We start from the raw sequence: 19,118 nt of genomic DNA on the forward strand, positions 1-19,118 counted from the left end.
GTTATTTGACACATATTGTGATTTGAAAGGTGGTAGCGAACAGTTGATTTGAATTAATAGCAAAACCAAAAGGCCGTCAATCATAACTCTGATGATGCATTATATCTGAAATAAACACATAGTTTTTTTTGCTCTCAAGAAAGGTACAATTAAAACCACATATTTTATGTCGGTGAGGCATGGTTTGCCTCAGAATGGGCATGTTGTCACATGTTACGTATGTAACTCTGTGTTTGGCAATGGTTGGTTTCATTAAGAAATTCTACAAGACATGAAGAGTAATGTCGAGTGCATATTGTCTGTGCATCTGCACATGTGCCTACTTTTGCAGCAAAAGACGGTTTAATACCTGTGTCACTCCGGGCTCAGTGCAATTAAAATCCAATATGCTGTAGGAATCCATAACATGCTGGGTTTACTGATAAGCGAACAGAGAAGGGCCGAGTGGTTTTATTTGAAGAGCACAGCTACAAAATTTTGGAAAATGTGATCACGGAGGTTGCATTGCTGGCAAATGTGAACAACTTGTAGATGCATTGACAGGCAGCAGCTGTGCAAATTGCGGTCAATTCACATAAAATATATACACAGATGGACCTTCTTTGAAAGTAAATCATGCTGTTGTTTTTATCAGAAGCAATGAAATATAGTATGATATGGTGACATTAATAGGCTTGCTTAAACATGTATCATTTAAGTTTAGTGTCTGTCAATGACAATGGCGCACAGGACTACGATCCTTTGTTCTCGTATGTGAGGTAGGCTTTGCTTTCTTCTCGCATTAATGTTAACTTTCACTTTTAGACCCAACATACTCATGTGTTTGCAGAGTTAATTGCTCTCAGGGAAGTGACCCACTGATGAACTTTGGTGTTCAACATGTTCAGCATGTAACCTAACAGAAACAAAACAGAACAGATAGATCAAAGTCAAAGTTTTTTTTTATTAGGGCTGGATAGCAAGCCATGTTACTGTAGAAATGTTTATAGGCTCATGACCCACTTGTGTGGAGCCGGCAGGTTTTTAATGAAGAATAATCAAGTACATTATACAATCCTGGTGGCGGCCTCAATCTCTCAGCATGGAAGTACAGTGGCAGTTGTCTTGGTTCAACTCCTGTTGACAGAATTCAGTTAACATTGATCATTAAAACCACACTTCCATAAATGGTCCAGTAAACTGCTTCTGTGATTGACATGTCAGTGTGAGGACTTGTGGACACCAGTAAAGGAACCCTTAAGCATGGTGATTTGCATGTCAAACGAGTGCATGTTTGTGTCTGGAGTTTCAATTTTATAATTATGTAGCAGCCTCTAATCGAGTTAATATTGTGTATAACCTTCTGTAACCTTTCCAACCATGGTCATGGGGATTTAATGGTGTGCTGCATGCTTAAGCTGGTTACTTTCAATTCTAACACACTGATCTCGCTGCATAGTGTATGACGGTCAAATATGCTTCAATCAAGGGTTTACATTGTTTTGTTTTATGTGACATGAGTGCTTCCCAAAGTGCAAAGTGGAGCACAAGGACCTTCAGGTGAACATTAAGACTATCCTGCTGGGTGTGGACCTTAAGCATGAGCGTTAACTTGGAAACGGTCATGTTCAAAAGTAAATGACTGTATTGGCAATAATACCACTAACAAGCTGTTGGACAACGACAACTCACAAGTGTTCATATCAATGAGCTTTTAACGTGGATTTTTCTGTATACACTTAATATGCGTAAAGTGCATTGGCTTTTAAAGCTATTGGCAACTCTGCGAGCAACCGCAACACATCACTTCATCACACACCTGAACCTGCGCCCGGAGAGCCGCTGACAGGCACACTTCTAAACGCCGCCCTGACGGAGGAGGCAACGACTCGGAGCACGGGGCACTTCAGAGGGCTGCTTCCTCACTATATGTCATTGGCTGTATAAATATGGGATCTCGCCCCTGTGGATCACACACTTGACCAATTGCACGCGCAAGAAGTCTAATGGGTCATTTGAATTCCGCGATCCTCGCAGTTTCAGTGAAGGGTCTGTGCGTGAGTGTGCGCGCGTGTGTGTTCGTGTGAATGTGCACTCGTAGAATATAAAGCCAAAGAAAGAAGAAGAATAAGGCAAGGGGGAGAGAGAGAGAGAGGCGGGATCGGTTTGCTCCTTGTTGAAATCCAGGGTGAAGCAAAAACAATAATCTGTATCGATCAGCACTTCGCGCACGCTTTTTGGATTTGATGGATCAGTGGATGTGATGCCCATATATATCATCGACCGGACATTTCCCGACACATCTGGTAAGTCGCTCACTTACCACGAGCGCTTCTTTTAACGCGGTGCCATTTGTGTGAGTCTCCGTCTGTGTGTGTGAGTGTGTGTGTGCGCGAGCGCGCGTGAGTGAGTGCATTATTTCTGCGTGTGCGCGCGCGCCGGCTGGGTGACACGGGGCAACATACACCAGTTGATTATGCCACCCCCTTGGAATTCCCGACGTGCAACAGGAGATGAGCATCTGGCACGCATTTAACCGCGTCTTGCTCACCGTGTGTGCTGCAGCTGTAGATTTTTATCACTGGAGTTTTAACACCAATTGCATTTGGTCTTATCAAACAACATCAGAATGTACTATAGCTTCACAGCCGGGTATCCACGCTTACTTTGTGGTTTGGGTTCACTGTGTAGCAGCTGCAGGTACTATATCCCATTGTGTTCCCTAATCCATTCAATACCATTAGGAACGCAATTTAAGGAGTAGACTTCATTCCAGTTAGATCACAACACCTTTGGGCATCAAGTCGCCTCCTCCAAAAATTGATTTTAAAGTGATTTTAGTCTGCAGTGTGCAGCTAGGCCCAGTGCAGCAAATCATATCCCAGAGAAGGTGTTATTTTAAGTTTAAGTAGACCACATTCCTTTACGTATTCAAACTCAATTAAGTACATGACATGTTCACAGGTTATAAAATAGTGACTTTGCACAACTAGTCGTGTGTGTGTGTGTGTGTGTGTGTGTGTGTGTGTGTGTACGTGTGTGTCTGTGTCTGTGTGTGTGTGTGCAGACAAATGGGTGTTTTCAGGTGTCTCAGTGAATGATGGGTTTCATTTTGAAGGGGTTTGTGAGGTCTCACAAGACATTAAACTGTTAATGTTTCAGATATATCATGGTGGACAAAAAAAAAAGAGAAAAAGCAAGAGAGAGTTTTGAAACATACCTTCCAAAACACACTGAAGACAAATGATCAGAGCCACATCAAGACAAGTATAACCAGTGACTGCATCCTGCAACAGGAGCAGTCACACCAGCAGTAGAAATGACAGCTCACTTTACAAATAACTCACACTCAAATTAGGTCTTCTTCCCTCACACTGCAAACATCCTCCAAGGCCTCAGTAAAAGGTTCCTTAATCCACCCAGAAGCAGTGTTGAGAGGGGACTGGAATAATCTGACTTTAAATGTGCATAATTCACATAAAGAAAGCAGAATGCATTACATAAGGATGAAAAGTGCACGTACGGTTAGAGCTCCTTTAGATTCATATCTAACATTCCCTCAGCTCACTTCCACATGATTTAGTACTTTTCAGTGTCCAGTGTCCATCTCTGTTTTTATGTCCCCCCCGCCCCTCACCCTCATTTTTGCACATTCTTTTACTCCGTGTTTATGTCCCTTTTCCTTTGAAATACATTTCACAGACGTTTACATTTCTTAACATGGGACTTGTCAGGATTAGCACAAATTATTATAATACACAGCCTCACCAACGCTAACATACACAAAGGATTTGTGAACTGTTTGCTTGCTTGGCAAAGTGTCTGCCCCTCCTGTAGCCAACCAGAGGGAGGGTGACAGGAAGTTTAGATCATCAACTTGTGTTATTCTACTGTCCAATCGGCCTTCGATCATTAATTTTCTGCCCATATTTGGAGTTACCTTTATGCCTGAGTAGAATCACATAATTCCCACACAAACACTGCAAAAGGGAAGGAATCCATTACATGCAGGGTCACCACTGTCCTGTAGTTAATCGTATGACCCACAGTGACATCATGCATGCTGTAGCCTATAGTGCTGATGTGGAGTTGGGAAAGAAGCCTATTAGGATCGGAACAGTAAAGGTCAATGACAAGCCTGAATAGTGACTGTAGTTTACTTTACACTGGGCAGTTTAGTCACGAAGAACAGTGATAGGGATTTGACATTTGGCAGGTCATTGGATATTACAGTAGGTGACATTGTGTGTAGATGGCTGTCTGCTCCTTCAAAGGAAGCTAAGAGACTTTGTCCTTTGGTCGGGCGGCGCTCTCATCTCAGCCAGCATGCAGAGAGACCCACCCATCAGCACAGATGCCTCATGATACCAGCTTGTAAAAGTGTGTGTGAGAGCATGGCTGTGGATGTGTGTGTGTGTGCCGTAATTGCACGAGTGTGTGTGTGCCTTTCGTAAGGGATTAAGGATTAATTGCCTTCAGAGATAGACTTAACTGCATGTTACATGAACTTTGTAAAGTTCTCACTTGGCCCCAGAGGGAAACAACAGTGAGGAGCAGAGGAAAGGTCTCTCTTGTTTTCCATTCTTCAGAAGTGTGTGTTTCTTGTTTTTGTCTGGAGTGTACTGCCACTAAAGGGTAAGGCCTTCCATTGTTCTCGCCTTTTGCTTCAATACTGTCTTTTTTTATAGCTTATTTGCTTTCTTATCACGGCCAGATTTCTTGGATCTCGCTTTGAATTTTCTTTTTCAACTGAATTTAACTGAATGTTCGCCTTATCAATATCAACATGTATGTACTACAGTTGAATATAGTATTTTACAGTAACATGCATGTTTGGTTGATAGAGAAAAAGATGAATTGATTTTTAGATTTTGAAATAATGGTAACACAAAGAAAATGTATGTATTATTGACAAATTATTTAGTTCATGCATTTATGTATGAATTAGACTTTTTTATTTGTTCATGATTTTTAACATCTATGTTATCTATGTACGTCTCTAAGCCTCTTCCTCTTTTCTGTTTAGGGCTGCAACTAATGATTATGTTCATTATCAATGAATGTATCCATTATTATTAGCCAAGTAAGAAATCTTCAAATAGCTTGTTTAGTCCAACCAACAGTCCAAAATAAATAAATATATACTCAGTTTACAAGTAGATACACCGCAGAAGCAGCACATTTTCACATTTAGGCAGTGTTTAACATGATTACGTGGTGAATGACGATTCATTGATAATCTGAATTGTTGCTGATCGGTTGACAAATGGTTTCAGCTCCTCTGTGGTCTTCCCTCTCTCAGGTGAGTTGATACAGCTGGCAGCTGAAGGAGGAGACCTGAGTATGACAGAGACCAACCCCCCCAAGTCGGCTAAGAAGCCCCGCTGGACCTCCCTGGAGGTCGGCCTCATTACTATCGTCTCCTTGCTCTTCATTGTCATCGTTGCCCTTATCATCCTCTTTGCCACACAGAAGACTGGTGAGTTTTGAGGACAAAGGGAGAAATAAATGAAAACCTGAGTGGTTCCGAAATAAACAAACAAAAATTGAGTAAACCTGACAAAAAAAGTGATGTCTTGCAATCAACAACTTTTATGTTGGGAATCATTCAACTTAGAGGAAGTGTCTTTCAGGGATTTTGTTAATGGCAAGCATGAAGGAACGCGCTTGAGAGCAGCATTTTGATCAGGTGGATAGAAGACACTTGAGCTGTGTGCTTTCAAAGCATTGTGCAAAAGCACAACTACTGAAGCCAGAAAGAAGAATGCAGTTTGCAAAGGTCCTTTTTAGACTTTCCTTTCTGCTCTCAGGCATTTTCAAGCAACCTCAAAACATTGAGTTTATTCACAATTTAGACTAATTATCTAACGTATTGATATCTAATATATTGCTGTAAATGTATTCAATTCAAATGGATCATTTAAAATGGACACGGTGAAATCACACAGACACCAATCTTTCCTCACTTTGGAAAACCAATCGATTCGACATTCAGATCAATCTCACACTATGAGTATCACATGGGTTTTTTAATTGTTAATATCCTGACTTTGCTTGCTTTTTCCACTTGTATATACCACGTGTTAAACTGACACAACTGTTACGTAACTGATGATATATTAATCATTAGCAAGTCCATCGTGATGTGGAACAAGAAAGGCTACAGTACATACTAGTATTACATTAACATGGATAGTAAACAGCTTATTATTCGATCCACATATTCATTATTGACAAAGGGAACAACTTGGAAGTTGTCAAAAACGTGTCAAAAAAGCCAATCAGATTAAATCTCAATTGGTTGACATATTTGTCTGTGTGTTGCACTATTATTATCTTTCGCAGTCTTGTGGTTAATAAATGTGGAAGCTGACATGCCAGGAAAATGAGAATGTTTAATGACTATGTTTGTACCTGTGTGTGCACTCAACTGTGTGCACATCATGTGCATTCACACGTAACACAAGAAGCAATGTATTTATGGTCAAATGACAGTGTGTGTGTTTGTGCGTGTGTTTTAGTATGTGTCAGACTGAATTAGTTTAATAGTTTAGCACCTAAATTATTCCTGACAGAATAGTTTGGAGTTATCTGTGTGAGAAAGATGAGATGGCAATACAATATAGTAAAAGGCTCAAATGAGAGAGTGGGAGCATTTGACATGATGACGGATGACTGCAAAAATCCCACTGAATAATGATTTGTTTTGCTTTTTATTCCAGAGGAAATCTGCACATCGGCTGACTGCACGCAATCAGGTAAGCATTGTTTGTTTAGCTTTTTCTCAGAGGGGGACAGATTGGGAACATTGAGACTGTTGCAGAGACTCAGGGCACTTAAAAAAACAAGCCACTTAAACTGTGAATATTTTTGCCACTTAGTCAAAACAGTGATCAAGCAGGAACAGTCGTGGTCAGAAGAAATATGTTGCAAAGGCTTATTGTTCTAAGATCAACAACTATACAGGATAAGTTGTGAAACTGGTAATGTGTGTACCGATTTTATGTGTACAGCGTGTGTCCAAAACTGAAATATTTGAACACATCCAAGCTCTGATAACTCTTTTTATTCACTCCTTGACCACATGACTCCAGTAATGCTGCCATCACACAAACCCATTTTCACATCATTTCAAAGTGTTTTACTGTAACTAGCATTCCAGAATAGACCAGTGTCAAATCATTTATGCAACAACCTCTTAAATATAAAAATGTTCTTTACTTCATGAGAGTTTATTTTTCATGAAAACCACCTTCCATTGTAAATTAAAGATAAGTAATTCTTCCTCTAGTTTCCAGCAACAGACGACAAATCATGTGCGATGCATTTCTAGGAAACCAATGTCCCAATTTAGTCAGATTTGACAGACAGACTTGTCACGAGCGATCGGTCAGCTGCCTCATGTAATGTAATTGCAGCTCAGAAAAGTTCACACATTTCCAGGACTGGTGCCAAACTTAACCCAATCAGTGCCATGATACGTATTTACTTTTGCAAATGGCTGCATATTAGCTTATGTCTATTTATGATATTTAAATAAAGTTCTTCACATTTGTTGTGTGTTTTTGGGTAAATGTTCCTCGCTAAAAGAAGAGCAAGAAACATTTTGCAAGCATCCAAGATTTAAAGTGGTCCGTACTCCTGAACTGCGCTTGGTAATAGTCAGATGAGAACATTGATTCCACTCTTGACATCTGTCCATTCACTGTAAGGCTTCATCCAGCAGCTGCTTATCATTGGTGGAACAGGTGGAAACACCCGGCCTGACTGTGTCTGAAGGTAATAAGATAAGATTAGATATTACTTTATTCATGCCCAGGGGGAAATTTCGTGAAGCAGCAGCAAACATGTTTACAAATATACAATCAAATAAAATAGCAGGGCATATTACATTTAAGAATTTAAATAATAATGGAAATGAAAATGTACAAATAAAATAAAAATGAAAGTGTATACAGTGTATCTAAAGTATAAAGTGAAAGCAGTGCAAGGTTGATTGATGTTCAATTTGAGGAGGATCTGGCCAGAGGTGATTTATTGTACAGTGAAATAACAAAATCAACACCTCTAAAGATCACAAATTAACACGTGTAGGTTAAAAGCAAAAATGTAAAACCCACGAAATATGTGCTGGGCCGGACCGGTACAATGACCTCCGCTACAGAAAGCTTTGTGAGCTTTACAGTTGCTGGTAGGTGGATTTTGTTTGCCTTGGGCAGATTTTGTAGGCTTCCCTTGCGTCTCCAGTGTTTATGCTCAGCGAAGTTAACCGGCTTATACTGAACTCTCCAAAATGAAACAAATAAGCATATTTCCCAACTATTAAATGATGAAATTGTATACAAACTATCCATATATGAAGTATAGTACATTGAAGTAACTGTAGGTAAGTATGTCCTCGAGTTCTCAGGGCTTGATTCCTCTATGTCCTCGCAGCTTCTCGCCTCATTGAGAACATGGATGCCAGCGTGGACCCTTGTGACAACTTCTACCAGTATGCCTGTGGGGGCTGGCTGAAAAAGAACATCATCCCTGAGACCAGCTCCAGATACAGCACCTTTGACATCTTAAGAGACGAGCTGGAGGTCATTCTCAAAGGTCAAACACCTACTCACCCACCCACCCACTACACAAACAAACAAGATCCACAGACAGAAAGGCCATAACGCAGACAGGCAGGGGAACTAATTAAGTATTTATACTGTATTTAGTCCATGATCAAGAGTTGTAAAGCAAGTCTAATAAGTCATCTTGCATTGTAAGAGGACGGAGAACAGATTGATGAAGTTCTTTGAGAATACAAGCTGAAGTGGACTGTCCTTCAGGGACTGCAGCTCTACAGATATCATGGGTGCCATGGGAGTTTGTCTTCAGTAACACCATGTGAGTGGAGAGCTTGTCAACAGAACTGGCATTATCAGTGTGTGTCGCTTTCAGGCTGTTTTCTAGAGAAGTCAACTAGGCCATGAGAACAAATCTTAATTGCAAGTTTGTATGTGCGTTTGTATTTGTGTGTGTCTTGTTTGTTTTGCCAGCTTTTAGCAAGCATTAGAGTTGTGTTAATGTCCTTTTGGCATGGTTGATAGAGAGAGGGTCGAGTTTCACTTTATATGTGTAAGCGCTAGTGGATTTGTGTGTGTGCGCCAGGGTCCATACTTCACATCGACTTGTCTGTGAGAAGGGCAGTCAAGTCCTGAGCAACAAAATCTTCTGGGCGCACAAACTTCCCAACAGATGACTGAAACTCTTCTTCTACCATACATTTACAATTGATATGCCACTGCCTTCCACTGAAAACGACTCTGCATATACTGGAGGAGAAACTGAGTGATTCAGAGGTGTGAGAAACATGGATCCTGAGAGGGGAAACCTGGGTTTAAAGTGCAGCCTGTCTTGTGGACTCAGATCATTTTTACCAGCCACGAGCACTTTATCTCTCCAATCTAGATGGAAAAACACACCATTGGGACAATTCTTTTTCCTTTTACCATCTGGCCTGTGATGACAACTTATTTTTCATAAGGATAAAGCTGATTGTGGCGGGTAATGGGGAGATTTATTTATTCAATCCCAATTTAGATATGCATGGTATTTAGTCTTTCACAAAAATGTGTTATAACAAAATTGGTTATAACACATTATTGTTTGAAAGGATAGTGCTGCTATCATAAAATGATTTGTGTACTGACAGCTTTCAAATTGTCCTTCTTCTTGATAAACACCCTTTTACAAATCAATATAACGTCCATTAGGGTTTAGACATTGCATGTAATGGTCAATATGCATTTGTATACCTTTTGTTTTGAGGTTGCTTCTAGTGGCAAAAGTGTGTCTTCATTCCCTCGGTGTAGTGTGATTATAAAAGTGGGCTCATGAAACTCTGGCTCCTATTCCTTCACAGTTATTTGCTTGATCACGAGCTTCTATGGGAGTCAGATATCTCACTCATTAGATTTCTAACAAACATGACATGTTGGTATGCAGGTTGCAGGAAAAGAGAATGCAGGCAACTATGGGAGTTGTCAGAAAAATTATGCATGTTAACTTTTTGGTGTATGATATATTGCCAACAACTTATTGCCCATCTGTTCTGTTCTGCTTTGCTCTCTTCTAATCTCTTCTACATTGCTTAACACCCATACAAATCACAAGCAGGGGGGAAAAAGGAAAATAAACATTGCTCAAAATGGGCTCATTTTTGGCATTTTCTTACATTTATGTACATAGCATGTCTGTGTGGTAGCGTGTGGCAACATTTCACACTTTATCAGGGATCTTTCTATTTGCGGCCTGTCTCAGAGCATGGATAGAAACAAAAATCCACATCTGCAGCTAATGATGAATTATTGGACAAAGTGCAATGGTTGATGTTTTAAAATCATTGACTTAAGTCATCTAATTTCTGCAGTTACTAAGTAATGGAGCAGCTAAAGAACTGGTCTTAATCATTCAACAGCTTTAATCTCCCCTCCAACCGTTGTTGTTGTGCTCATTCCTTCAGGGTGTCTGAAATACCAGTCGGAGTTGGAATGCCTCCGACTGTACTGTACACACACATGTACACATTGTGTGTTCGGGTCTGTGCGTGTTTTATAGAGTAATAAAACGGCATGCTGTGTAGCTAAGATCATACTTGATATTTCAAACCGAGGTATGTGTGCATTCTGAATTCTTGAACATGTTCAGTAGCAACGAGACATACTAGCTGTCAGAATCTTTTCCTTAATGACTTGTGCTTCGGCAGTGTGAGGCCTCAGTCGAGCTGTGACCTTTACTGTAGAGGTGACATCAAACATGCGACCTCTGATCTCGGGACTGGCTGCTGCCACCTGCTTGGATGCCACCGCCCGCTGACAGACGGATCCTTTTCGCTGTCAACAGCTGCAGGGGCCTGGAAACACCTGGACTCTGCAGCTCTCTGGGTTGCAAGACAGCAATGAAAAAGACTGCGTGCATGTGTATGTGTGTGAATAGCTGTGTAGATTTGTGGTTGCTTGTAAATGCCCCGGATTGTTCTCTGGTGCCATAAAAGGCCGTAAATGATTCATAATGAGGACACTGATTGTGACCACAGCCTTGTGTGTGCATGTGTGTGTACGCGCCTGTTCAAGCTTGTTTTCCCACCTCCCCCTACCTGTGTTATAGTGTGCAATAATTTACCCCCTGACCGTGAGCATTTTAATTACTAGCTATGTCAGAAAGGGGAATGGAAGAAGGAAAACAGACCGAAAAGAGGGAAATAAAATATTTTTAAAGAGTTTAATACTGAGGTGAAAAAATAGTGATGAAAGAAAATAAAGGTGAGAAACACACATGAATCAGGGTGCTTTGAGGTGAGACTTTTCTACACTTTCTAAGATGATAGTATATTGAGAAAAGCTTTGAGGATAGGTCACAAAATGTGAAACATCACATGGAAGTCATCTCCAAGCTAAGCTCTATGTGCTGACATCCATCTGCGTTTGAGCATGTGAGTGTGAGCACACTGATTCTATTACATACGGTGATTCTTTCTCCTGGTCTAAATCTCATTCAACAGAAACATCTCTCGCCAGAGGCAATGCAACACAAGAACCAGCTTATGTTTCTTACATAATTTGGCATCAGCATTGGAGCATGTGTGTACGAGGTGTCTGTGTCGATATATTAGTGCTCAGATGTCAATTGTTTGTCAGGCATGCAGCTAACAATCAGATAATTAATGTCTGTTTTACATGTGATAACAATAACTGAAACAGAACTTGAGTTAAACAATACAGACTGCGCTAAGACTTTTTCATGATAAATGGTTTGTTCACACAAACTTCCAGTCAGAACCATTGCACAACACCCTTTATACTGTATTTCTCATGAACATATCAAATAAGCATAGCAGACCAGATCTTTGTGGCCAAGTAAAATAATATGACTATTAATGCAGCAATTCTTGGCCAACAAAAATACATTGAATAAAAGATCCTGAATTGAATATGTTTTTTTGTCAGCAAGGATGCTTTTGAATAACATGAGTCAGGAAGAAAATCTGTCCTGTTGGCTGTTTCTCAGCCAATACTGGTACACTTCATTTCATCTAGTGAGACTTGCCAAGGGGCAATACTTTGACTGATAACATGTTGCTTAGTCAATGACATAAATATTATTTGGTGTACAGAAGAAGGTGGGTTTTGGCTTGTGGGCAAAACCAATGGTTTTGTTGCTGCTGAAAGCTTTTATATTTGCTACAGGACACTGTTGAGCAGGTAATGATGTTAGCTGACACCATAGTTACAAAGTGGGATTGAACTGGTTTGTTGCCATTTTAATTGTATTTCTTTAAAAACTAAATATATATATATATATATATATATAATATATATATATATATATATATATATATATATATATATATATATATATATATATATCAATCAAGTAGTTAAGGGAGTTTCTATTGGGCTGTTATTTTGTTATTTTGCCAAATTTGTTTCCTTTTAAAGCAATCTTTATTTGTTTTCTATGTTTTTTTTTACACCACACACAGTAACCAGCTCTATTGTTGCAGATTGAGACTAATGCCTCTCATGAAGTGTCAACTCATTTCCGGCTCAACTTCATTTCAGGTTTCTGCATTTACAGTAACAAAATATATGCTTCATGATGATAAATTGAAAGCAGAACTGTGAAATGCCATGTGTAAGTAGAGGCAGTCAAAGATTAAATGTCAATGCAGAGAGAAGACACTCTAAATTCAGATTCTGCATCATGCTGAGGGGTTTGGCTCAAATTGACGTGATGTTTCAAACAAACATCAGGTGGCACAAAATCCATTCTCAAATAAATCCACAGAGAGAGAGAGAGAGAGAGAGAGAGAGAGAGAGCAAGAGAGTGTGAGAGAGATAGAGATAAAGAGCAAGACAGAGGGAGAGAGAGAGAGGTTAAGCCTCTGATGTGGTTAAACATTAGCACCAGGCAGTCAGTAATCCAATCATACACACATGATCTGTGCCCTTTTGCAGGAAGCGCCCTGTGAAGGGTCCCTATCTCAGAACTTCATTAAGATTATATGAGCACATAAATAGTGCACACATGGTAATGAGAAAATGGAAGCATTAGAAAAATGAAAGGATAGACAGTGAAAGTCAGTCATGCAATGAGTGAAACAAGTAGACATAGGGGATATAAATGACTTAAAGCACTGAGCAAATGAAAATAATTGAAAACGATTATGATTAAATATGGAATTAAATGTAGAATATCTTGGGACTGCTAAATTGAATGAGACTGGATATGTCATAAATTATTCAACAACAAGAGATGTTTTGCAGACACGATGATCTGATTTGACATTAAATGAAATTTGAGATTAAAGAAAGGGATACAGCTTTAAATATGCTTTCTCTAACAGTTTTTATTGTGATTGGGTAACTCCTGAAAATTACAAAGAAAGAAAAAGAAATCCCATTTTCTCCACTTTTATCTTTTGATCCCGACTCCCTGTGACAAGAGTGATGACTCAGGGGAGAGTTTGCTGTCAGTTGGCTGTGTAATTCAAGATCCATCCTCTTTCCTGTATTGATCGTGGCATTGCATTGAGATGTGCTGTTGGATGGTGCATATCTGTTGATCCTGATGCAATATTTATAAGAGTTAATTTTATCAGTGACCATCAGTACTGAAACCACGAGTTGACATTACCTTCAGAAATACTCTTAACTTCACAGCTTGATGATACAAAAAAGTATCTGCCTACAAGCACTTCTAAATCTCTCTACTTGTATCTTATTTGTTTAATCTGAACAGTGTGATCTGATCACCACGTTATGGGAGGTTATGTGTTTCTTGGCTGGGGACAGTAACCTCCTGAAGGCTCTACTAGTTGCCTGGCAAGAAATAGTCCAGCACGTATCTCTACATGTAACGACAAATTGTAGTTTTTTGCCCTTTGGTTTCCGATTAAACTTGAGGTACAATATATATGTGTTAATATGTGAGCTTTATGGGTTCTGGTAGGTGGATTTTTGTTATCTTTTGACAATGACAAAGCAGCTTACAGTGTGTGTTCTTTCGCAAATCTGACCCGCTGCTGGATGTAGTTACATATTTAAAGAATGCTAGTTACATACTGTGTATCTCTACATCTATATCTTCTACAGGCGTAGCCCTCTTAGAGATGCTCATGCACAGTCATGAAGATTTTTTTCAGACCAGCATTTATTCAGAACCAGAGGGGCCCACAGCTTAGAGGGATATATGCCTGAACTCACAGCATCTGGAGTGCGCTTCCTGCCTATGTTTAACATGCATGCATCATACAGACAAAGAGTGCACTGGGCAGAGTTGGTGAGATGCCTCAATTGGGTGAGAAAAATCACTTGAGAAATGATTCTTGACCAAAAAGAGTGTGAATGGGATATTTAGCTGTAAAGTTCCTCTCTCATGGGAAGGATGGCGAGGCCGACAGTGCACATAGGTCACTCACTCATTGAGCTGATGTTTGGGCTAGGAGGAGCGCTGTCTTGAGAGAGATTTATCTATCGGCTTGAACCTACTTGGCACCCCTAAGGATGCGCAGAACAGGGTGAAATGGCTGAAGCGTTGGACAATGGGGGACGTTCGTCAGGTGGCTCCTGCTGTTGCAGCTTATTCTGCCGGCATTCTCTCTGATCAGCCGCCCTTTTTATGATGCTCGGCAGGTCTCAAAAGTGCCTTGGCGGCAGGAAAATGATGCGGAGAAGGAGAAAGATGCTTTTGCTGGGACTAGACGGTGTGGGCGTGATAGCCACGAATCCCTCGTCACCCTGTTTGGGTAGTCGACTCATATAATGGAAGGCTAACTTACTTGAGTTAGGCAGTTAATTCACATTACTTGCTGCTCTTTTGCTCGATTGAAATTACATGACGTGAATAGTTGTAACGTGAATAAGTCTGGAAAAATTACCTTGTCCATGGCAATAGTGGTTGCTTCACAACATCATCAAAGTGTTTTGATTGACAGACATCTAGCGGCTGAAATGACGTACTGTGCCTTTAAACAACTGTGTGCTGTAAATGGTAACTGTGGACTTGAGCTCCTAATCCTTGATTATATGAAATGTTGTGTGTTGTGTTTGGCACCGCTTGACTTGAGGTCCCTCAGATAGTTTAAGCTGAAGTTGAGCTAAAGCTTCAGGTACTCATTGAGTGGGTGTGAGGTTTTCACCTGAGAGCACAGAGTTTCCAACACTATCACAACAAAACACTTGCATTCACCGTGGTGGTTTTTAGCAAATACGGAAATTACCATATGGGTTGAATCTTGATGATCACTCATTCTCATGTTCGATGCTGCTGAAAAGCATTTGCGCATCCTGAAGGAATTGTTACTTTTTAAAGCTACAATATGCAACTGTGTGGCTTGGGTTAGAGCAGGACAAGTGCATTGTTGGTCCCACTCTCTTCCCCCTCAGTTGAGTTAGTTTTTTTATTGATGAGCTGTCTACCTGGAAACTCTAGCCTGGGGCTGAGCTACTGGCGTTCATGCCCACAACAGGTGTTGAAGTGCCAATGAACGCAGACAATAAAACAAGCAATGAGGTCCACTCTTGTTTTCAAATGGCCTTTTACTGCCAGACCTTCAGCTTTGCTGATCCCTGATGTTGTTCAATTGCCTTATTTTTGCTATAACATCTCTGAGGTCGCTGGCCCTGCTTTGATCACATGTTGAGAATTCCCTTTATAGCAACCAGGGATTAAAATATGTATTACATATTGCAATGTGTGGTCTATTTGACAGTGTTGACCTCCACAACAAATTATCCAAATAATTTTAACCAGTCAAATGCAGAGATCATTTGCAATGCAAGTAATACATATGTGTTTAATCATTTAGTCATTTAGTCAATCCTTCAAAGAGCAAAGATTGGCCATGCACAATATTGGGGAACAATTTCTGATCGTGCACTGGTGTACTTGCTATTGCTATGCGTTCCTGGTTCCTGGTCTATAAATTAATTAATGCTACGTTTCAGTGCATTCAGTGTTAGATGAAACGTTTGATCTTTTCAAAGCTGGCAAGTGTATTGTTGCACCATTGCCAGAATAGTGGAAACTGACTGACTATGCCTGTTTAATAAGGGAAAGTCAGCATTAAAGTTGCAATGTGTAAGATCTTGCACACATTTTTATTTTGTTAGTTTTATCTATTGGATTAAATCCAAATGAGTGAAAACGAGAAATTGACTCGCACCCTTGCCTCTCCCCCCAGTCTGGAGACTACTTAGCATGGATTATTGCGTGTGGCAGCTTTGGGAGATGGACACAGACCTTTAGTTAGTAGTTACAGATCAAATTCAGTAAATCCCAGCTCCAGCGGTCTGATCCCAGGGTTCTGCCCTGACTTCGCGCCCGATCAGCAACATTTCTGTTGCTCCCAATACACAGGTTAGACCCAGCTCTCCATCAGTGAACTCTTATTCCCGTTGGCCGGGATTTTAGCCAGCTGAATCCGGGTTGTCACAGCTGCCGACTGAAGCTCTTGATGCATCGCGTGCTGCACTCCCAGCGATGCACTCCCTCATAGGCGAGGAGGATGAAACAAGACACAAGTCATTCCCTTGTCTCTGCCACCCCGGATTCAAGGCAAGAAACAGACTATCAAACTATCGTTTCTTTTGTTTTTCTTTACTGATAACTGTAAATGAAGAAGTAGTAGTAGTGAAATGCTGACCCTTATTTCTTAGGAGCAGGTGACTAGGCGTTACACAGTGCACATGTAAAGATAGTCTTCATAAAAGATGGAAATTGAAAAAGGTTTCTTCATTAGTTTATTATTATTAGTCAGGTAGCTGATTGTTTCTTTTTCATCAGTTTATACATTTTTTGTTCTTTAAATTCAGTCATAACATGTTCTTGATTTCCCTCGTGGATTAATGTCATGTTGTGGGGTTTGTCCCTAGTTGCTATGGATTGTCACAGTTTGAAGTCATCACATTATTTTTGCTGGGTCTTTCTGACATAGGGACAGACAAAGTGCCGTAATTAAAATGATTTAATGATTCTGGATGACAGCTGAATGCTATTTTGATGACAAAGATGACAAATTGATGTCACTGAGGTTATTACACACCTCTCTCTTTCCTCTTCCCTCTGTCCTATGTACGCTCATTCTTCCTTCATCATTCTGTCTTTATTTATTTCCTTCATGCTTGCTCTGTTTTTCTGCTCTATTTGTAGGTGTCCTTGAAAAAACAGTGGATGGTGAAGCCGCTGCTCTTACCAAGGCTAAGACCCTTTATAAGTCCTGCACCAATAATAGTGAGTCAACATGCATTAGGAGCTACAGACTATTCATCTTTTATTGTCTTAAAATGAAAAATGTTTCTAACAGTCATCGAAGGTTCTCTACCTCATTTTGTTTATTGCTTTGTCAAACTGTAAGACACTTTATCAATTATTAGTTTTAAAATATGTTTTGTATTTCAGTTTTACAGCTTTATAAGATCCAAACAAATACTTTCTTCAAAAACATTTTGCTTTGAAGTGACATCAATAAACCCCTCAAATGCCCTCAAATTAGTATAGATTAATAATTCTTTATAATAAGTACAATCCAAAAAAATTGCAGAAATTTGATTGGCATAAAATAAATGTATCTATTGTTATAAATGTTTGCTTGTTTATATCTACGTTTCACGCAAGGTTTAATTGAGCTCAGAGGAGGGGCTCCTTTGCTCGACATGCTGCCTGATATGTTTGAGTGGCCCATAGCTGTGGACAACTGGGAGACCAACTATGGTAGAGTATTGTTTTCCACTGTCACCCACAGCGGATCTACAGACAATCCTTTTCTTTCTTTCTCACGTTTCCTTCTTTCTCCTTTACTGCAGGTAAAACATGGAAGTTGGAGAACGTCATCGCCAAGCTGAATGAGAAATATGGAACTCAACTCTTGGTTAACTTTTTTGTCGGCACCGATGACAGGGACTCCAATTCACACATCATTCATGTAGGTGTGAAACTGTAGCAGAAAGGCCTTACCTCTCTCGCTCTCTATTGTATAGACCCACATCCATACTAACACTCATACATCATATCCATCCAGTGGGAAACCCACCAATTTATTCCAATCTGATGTATTTATAGAGATACATATGTATATGTTCTTGTCTTTGCCAGTTTGACCAGCAGACAAGCCTCGGCCTCTTGTCCAGAGATTACTACGCCTGCACCGGACCCTATGCAGAGGTAGGCTTTAGGTGCACACACATGCACACTCTTATATACTTTAATATCATTAAGGATGAGAACAACTAAATGTCTTCATTTGGGCCAGTGCCACTTCGTTGGGATTCTACGCCCCCACGAGTGTGTTACGGTAAACTTGATGCCCAAAGAATGGTGAGGGCATCAGTTGAAACATCAGTACCTGCCATGACCTTGTGTTTATTTCTACACTTGCATGTATTTATGAGCAGGTGTGTAAGGACAAATAAAAATGTGCTCTGTAAGCGATGATTGAAGTCAGAGAAGCAAAACAAAATAGATTTGGTTGTGTTTCAATCCAGACCAGATGTGTGTGATTGGAGCAAACATCCTCTGCTCTGGTTTTACTTTAGAATTTCCATGGAAAAAAAATAAAAACTTGAAACCCCCTTTCCTTCCTGTTTAATTCAAGATGTGATTATCATGAATGAATGTGTGTTTGACAGGCATGTCGGGCCTATAAGCAGTTCATGATTGACCTGGCAAAGCTGATCCGCTCAGACCGGAAATTGGACATCAATGAAACCCTCATCAGAGAAGAGGTCACACGAGTAATGGACCTGGAGAGGGACATCGCCAATGTAAGCATGCATGCACTATCTTTCCCAGCAGAAGTCTAAATAGTTGCTCTGATTGTCTCCAAGTCTCAAAAAAACTATTTTTTTTGCTACTGAGGTGACCATGTTTTCCAGCAGCAATGCATTCCTCATCTTCTATCTCAGCTTCACACAACAGGAGGATTTTGAGAGCAAATTACTTCTGACAGAATGACCTTCCACTCCTCCTTTTGTAGCCCAAACCTCTCTCCCATGCATGTGTCCGTGGCTCCAGTCTGGAGCAGCTGCTATGTAAAACAAGCCCTTAACCAGCTTCAACACCAACAGGTTTCCACACCCCGCGTTTGTCATTCTCTGCTGGTT

The 19,118-nt window shown here is 40.2% G+C and overlaps 1 protein-coding gene across 1 annotated transcript in view; it reads left to right on the forward strand.

The window, feature by feature from the left end:
• The first annotated feature begins 1,951 nt into the window (after window positions 1-1,951).
• Window positions 1,952-19,118, forward strand: part of LOC117741318 (neprilysin-like) — a 28,903-nt gene continuing 11,736 nt past the window's right edge. The window contains exons 1-9 of the mRNA XM_034548283.1: window positions 1,952-2,285; window positions 5,282-5,458; window positions 6,702-6,737; window positions 8,416-8,577; window positions 17,170-17,250; window positions 17,635-17,730; window positions 17,823-17,941; window positions 18,112-18,180; window positions 18,645-18,779. Coding sequence (XP_034404174.1) covers window positions 2,243-2,285; window positions 5,282-5,458; window positions 6,702-6,737; window positions 8,416-8,577; window positions 17,170-17,250; window positions 17,635-17,730; window positions 17,823-17,941; window positions 18,112-18,180; window positions 18,645-18,779 — 918 coding nt within the window. The 5' untranslated portion in view covers window positions 1,952-2,242. The remainder of the gene's footprint in view (window positions 2,286-5,281; window positions 5,459-6,701; window positions 6,738-8,415; window positions 8,578-17,169; window positions 17,251-17,634; window positions 17,731-17,822; window positions 17,942-18,111; window positions 18,181-18,644; window positions 18,780-19,118) is intronic.

Source organism: Cyclopterus lumpus, chromosome 13, assembly GCF_009769545.1.
Source record: "Cyclopterus lumpus isolate fCycLum1 chromosome 13, fCycLum1.pri, whole genome shotgun sequence".
NCBI classification, from domain to species: Eukaryota; Metazoa; Chordata; class Actinopteri; order Perciformes; family Cyclopteridae; genus Cyclopterus; species Cyclopterus lumpus.